General features: G+C 40.8%; 1 protein-coding gene across 1 annotated transcript; it reads right to left on the reverse strand.

Annotated features, from left to right (window-relative positions):
• Nucleotides 1–2,388: 2,388 nt before the first annotated feature.
• Nucleotides 2,389–3,315, reverse strand: LOC100348539 (olfactory receptor 4B1-like). The gene has a single exon (XM_002708870.1). It carries the CDS (start codon nucleotides 3,313–3,315, stop codon nucleotides 2,389–2,391), a length of 927 nt encoding a protein of 308 aa, XP_002708916.1.
• Nucleotides 3,316–5,367: the final 2,052 nt, after the last annotated feature.

A 5,367-nucleotide genomic window follows, 5' to 3' on the forward strand; every position in this document is an offset into this window, starting at 1 on the left:
CACTGTCCACTCTGCCTGTCAAAAATTAAAAAAAAAAAGACATAGCAAATAATTTAATTGATTATAGTCTAGTCAACCAGTTAGTAGTTCACAGATTAACTACTTAGTTGTTTATGTATAACCTAATCAGTTAACCAGCTACCAGGCCTTTTGCAATTAGCCAAAGTTCAGTGACTGTGATTTATTTTGTCTGTTGGGCCAAGTGCAGATACCCAGTCCAAATCCTTGGTCTTCTACAAAATATTGTTTAGCAGTAACAACCACAAAGCCTCAGTAGTATGCAATGATAAGCATTTATTCTCACATTCATGAATGCAGGTTGGCTGGGGCAGCTCTGTCTATGGGTCACTGGAGAAGCTCTGTTCCATGTGTGTTTATTCTACAGCTCAGGCTGTGGTGCAGCTTTTATGCGTCATCTCATGACAGGGAATAGACACAAGAGCCGACAGAAATATATGAGTCCCCGACAAGCCTCCTTTGTAACTGGTATGTGGCCATTTCCACCCACCTATTCCATTCACCTAATCATGGATGAGCCTTGGCCAGGGGATGGAAAAGTATTCCACCTGTCCTGGGAATGTTAGCCAAGATGACTGGAATAGAAGTTCTTGTCTTTGCACAAGAAAGAAATGAGAGGGTAGTGGTAAGCAAAGTTACATAGTTTAAAGGAGAGAATACACCTAACAAGCCAGGTGGGGATCTCAGCAAAGAACTGAGACCACTGAGTGCTGAGAGCTGAAGAACACCTCAGGAAAATGGTGACATTAAGGGAAACAGTTCTTGCCCTTGACCTCAAATGTGCATGCTAAGATCACCGAATCACAGAGAATCTTGGTCTCTTGTCCAGGTTGTACAGACACTGAGTGGTGAAGTTGGACTTCTGTCCATCAGGCTGGCACCTGGTCAAATTCCTTAACCAATTCACTGCTCCAAGGTGTACCACCCTCCAAGAAACCATGTCCACCAACTCCCTACGGCAGACACTTCTTCCTTAATGACAGAGTCTGCAATAGCCCAGCCCAGGAGGAAAACTGCCTGACCTGAGCCGACCGTATAATCCACTTCTCTTTTGTCAATACTCACTTTCTGTTTGTTTGCATCTACAAGTAGATATCCAACCTAGTTTTAGCCAACAAGAAAAAAATTAACATAAATTGTGCAGGATAATTTCTAGTAAATAATGCCCAAAATTTAAAAAAAAAAATGAGTTTCACCTGCCCCTCGTGTGAAGCTGTGATACCTAGTACTGCTGCCATCCTGCATCCTGTGACCACAAGAACACAGCAGAGAGCTATAGAGACACCAAGCTAGTGTGCTGATGCCACAGAGTCAGCAAAACAACCCTGGAACCACTAAATTTCTCTAAACCACTTTACTCCTCTAAACTTCTCTGGAGTAAGCAGTAAATGGCTTAAACCAAGGATAAGAAATTTTTTTTCTGGAAAGGGTTAAATAATTTTTTGCTTTACAGACTGTACAGTCTGCATCACAACAACTCAATTTTGCTATTGTAGCACAAAAGCAGACACAGGTAATATAAAATATGGGCCTTGGTGCATTCCAACTAAACTATGCACACCAAAAAGTGAATTTTACAGAGCTTTCATGAGTCACAAAAAATTATTCTCCTTCTTATTTTTTTCAACCACTCAAAAAATTTTAGAGCCACTCTTAGCTTACAGCTATACAAAAAATAGGCACTGAACTGGATTTGGCTTCAACCATTACTCAACTAGTTGTGTCATCCCTCAAACTGGATATATTCTTAACTGCATCTCACTCTTATTTAAGTGCCCAGATTATAACTGTCTACAGAAAGAAGGGTCTTATAAAATTGTTCAGATTAAGATATGAATGGCTAATAATGGCTTTCTTGTATTGCACCTCCCAGACACATTTGCATTCTAACATTGTCCTGCCTTGGGAGGACATGGGAGTTTCAGGCACTAGAATTGGGGTAGAGGTGACAAAGTGAAGTCTTTCTTGGACACGCCAAACATCCCATTGGCAAGGAGAGACAGAAGAAAACATGAACTTTCAGGGCCATGTTGATCCACATACCCCAGCATTCTAACTCAGTGAGCGAGATGAAGTGAAGAAAGCCAAGGTCACACAGCAGATAGAAGATATGGTGAGGTTTCCAGCCCAGATGTTTCATCCCCTAACTCCATGGACAACTGAAGAAGACACGACATGTTGCCCAATTCTCAACATTCTCAAAATACTGATACCATGAGGGGGCTCCAAATGATACCATGGAGTTGAAACGGCTCATCTAAAATGCAACACTATGACTACATTAACTTTTAGACTATTCCTTCACATTTGACTAAAATCAAGTTGCATATTTGGTCACCTTGTTCATACTTTGCTTTGCTTTCATTTTTATTACATTCCTGAGTTCACTTTCTTGCCCCAGAACCTCCTCACAGCAATTTTGACCTCTGCATTTCTGAGTGTATAGATGATGGGGTTCAGCATGGGGGTGATGACCGTGTAGAACACAGCCACCAGTTTGTCCTCAGTGAAAGTGGAGGAGGGTCGCATATAGAGGAAGATGGCAGGTCCAAAGAACAGGACGACCACGGTGATGTGAGAGGCACAGGTGGAGAGGGCTTTGCGCCTGCCCTCTGCAGAATGCTTCCTCAAGTTGAACAGGATGACAACATAGGAAGACAACAAGATGAAGAAGGAGAAGACAGAAATTAACCCACTGTTGGCCAATACAATAACCCCCTCCACAAAAGTGTCGGTGCAGGCGATCTTGAATAAGGGATGGAGGTCACAGAAGTAATGGTCAATCACATTGGGACCACAGAAGGGCAACTGGACAGCAACAAGGATCTGAACCATAGAGTGAATGATGCCCCCCAACCAGGAACCAGACACCAGAAGGTGACACACAGGCCGGCTCATGATGGTTGTATAGTACAGGGGTCTGCAGATGGCCACATAGCGGTCATAGGCCATCACCGTGAGCAAGAGGATCTCGGTGACCCCAAAGAGGTGGAAGAAGAATATTTGAACTAGACAGCCTTCTAAGGAGATGGTTTTGATCTTGGCAAGTAAGTCAGTGAGAAATTTAGGGACCACAGTAGAGGAGTAGCTGATTTCCACCAAGGACAGGTAGCCGAGGAAGAAGTACATGGGGGAACGAAGGTTCTTACTGACACTAACTGTCAGGACGATAAGGCCATTGCCCACCACCGTGGCCAGATACACAGGAAGAAACACCATGAAGCACACTCTCTGCACCTCTGGATCTTGGAAAAGGCCAGCAAGAATTAACTCAGTCACGTTATTTTTACTGGCCATGGGTTCAATTCAAGTATGCTGGATACTTGGGTACTGAGAGACCTGCAACAAAACAAAGGATGTAACACCAGCTTGACTTATTTACAGCTCTTTAGAGAGAGTGGACCACTTTACAAAACGTACATTCAATCATTCACTTAGCCAACATATACTTATTCAGCATTAAATACTAGCAATTCACACTATGGTCTTTCAATTTGCTGAATTCTATTGTTAAAAATTAATGCTCAGAGAAATGGTTATTTGCCCCAGATCACACAGAAAGAGGTAAAGTCTGGGACTCACAATAAATTACTTCTTTAAATCCTGAGTTTTCTCTAATTCACCAAAGAAATTCTGAAAGAAGGAAACCATTCAAGTTACACCTAAATTTCTATTGTTTTCATTGCATTTTGATAGTACTCTCCTCTTGGAGAATTCCCTGAATCACTATTACCTCTATATTCTTTATTTCCTTCATCAAGCCGCATTTTCTGTTTAGTATTTCTTCCTTCTAAGTTGCACAAAAACCCTCACAACTACAGAAATGATGTAAACTCTGCTTTGTGGCACTATAGAGCTTTCTATACATCTTTCATAACAATAACAGACTTTTTATCACTGTAGCTTCTGAGTCCATATTTTCTAAGACATATACCATTCCAGTACTCAAAATTATGTTTGCTATTTTCCTCAAATATTATTCATCGCCTTTTTGGTTGATCATAGTACCAGCGTATCAATAACACTTGTACTTGGAAAGTGTTTTATTTACACTATTTCATTCCATTCTCCCAAGAATCCTGTGATATTGGGGTAATTACGATCATATCTTTTATACATATGAGGAAGCAGAAACACAGAGAAGTGAATTAACTCACGTAAGATGACACAGTTGTGAAGTCTGGATTTGAACCAAGCAGCCTAACCATGATGCTGTGCTCACTAATGACTACCTTACAGGAGTGGGTGCAGAGGGCTACACAACCCAGAGTGAAGAGTTAAACTCAATAGTGCACTTCCATTAAAGTTAAAGGTATATATATTTGCCTATAAAAACACCTCTGTGATCTGAGCTCAGTTCAATTTAATTATTGATTCAATGGAGAAATTAAGGAAAATAAACTGGGTCAATTGAAGACATCATTCAGAGATAAGGGCAGAAATGTGTGGAGTCCAGTTTTCCAGGCTTACCCTGTCCTTTTCTGGCATCTTTATCTTTTCTATATTTATTCCTCTCTCTGCTACTCCCACTCCCCCATTCCCACTGACTCTCACATTTGTCAGGTGAAAAAACCTCTCTCCCTATATTGCTGCCTCTGTTACAAGTATGGAAAGAAAATGCAATCTGTATATAAAAATCTAAATGTGCATATGAGGATATAGAATCTACATAAGGTAAACATCTGGTCTCTAGACAAAAGCATAATGATAGAATATAGACAACAGCCAGGAAAAAATACAGGCAAGAGCTTCAACTGCTGACGTGACTCACCTCACAGTGAAGTAATAGAACCTCTATTCCAACCACGTGCTCCCACTTGGTAATTCCAAAATGGTGCCTCAAGGAACACCGAAATCGAAAAGGATTTTAAAATCATCAAACCGTACATTGTATATATTTTTACCACAATAAAAATTACTAATTTAATTCATTGTCTCCTTCCAAGAAAATCATCAAACTAAACCTTCTCATTTTACAAATACTTGAGAGATCAACGAGAAAAATTAACTTTCCCAGCATCATACGCTGCTTAGAAATTTTCACCTCACTTCTAGTCATATTACCCAACTTCAGGTCATAAAAGCTGGCACAGTTTCATTCTCCCTTGGAACATAAATAGGCAAGAAGAACTTCAAATACACTCAAGTGTCACCAATGCCACAATCCAGAGAAGTTCTCGTTGGAAAACACTGGTATGGGATGAAGCTTTGGATTCCTCTGTGAGAATCCTATTCTCAAGGAGGGTCCTTGGGCTACTATTATCCACCCAGATGATTTTTCATGGAAGGCTGCCAGTGAACAAATTCCAGATCACGCTAAGCCACTCTGAGATGAGTGCTGAAAAGAAT

This window comes from Oryctolagus cuniculus, chromosome 1 (assembly GCF_964237555.1).
Source record: "Oryctolagus cuniculus chromosome 1, mOryCun1.1, whole genome shotgun sequence".
Taxonomy (NCBI): Eukaryota; Metazoa; Chordata; class Mammalia; order Lagomorpha; family Leporidae; genus Oryctolagus; species Oryctolagus cuniculus.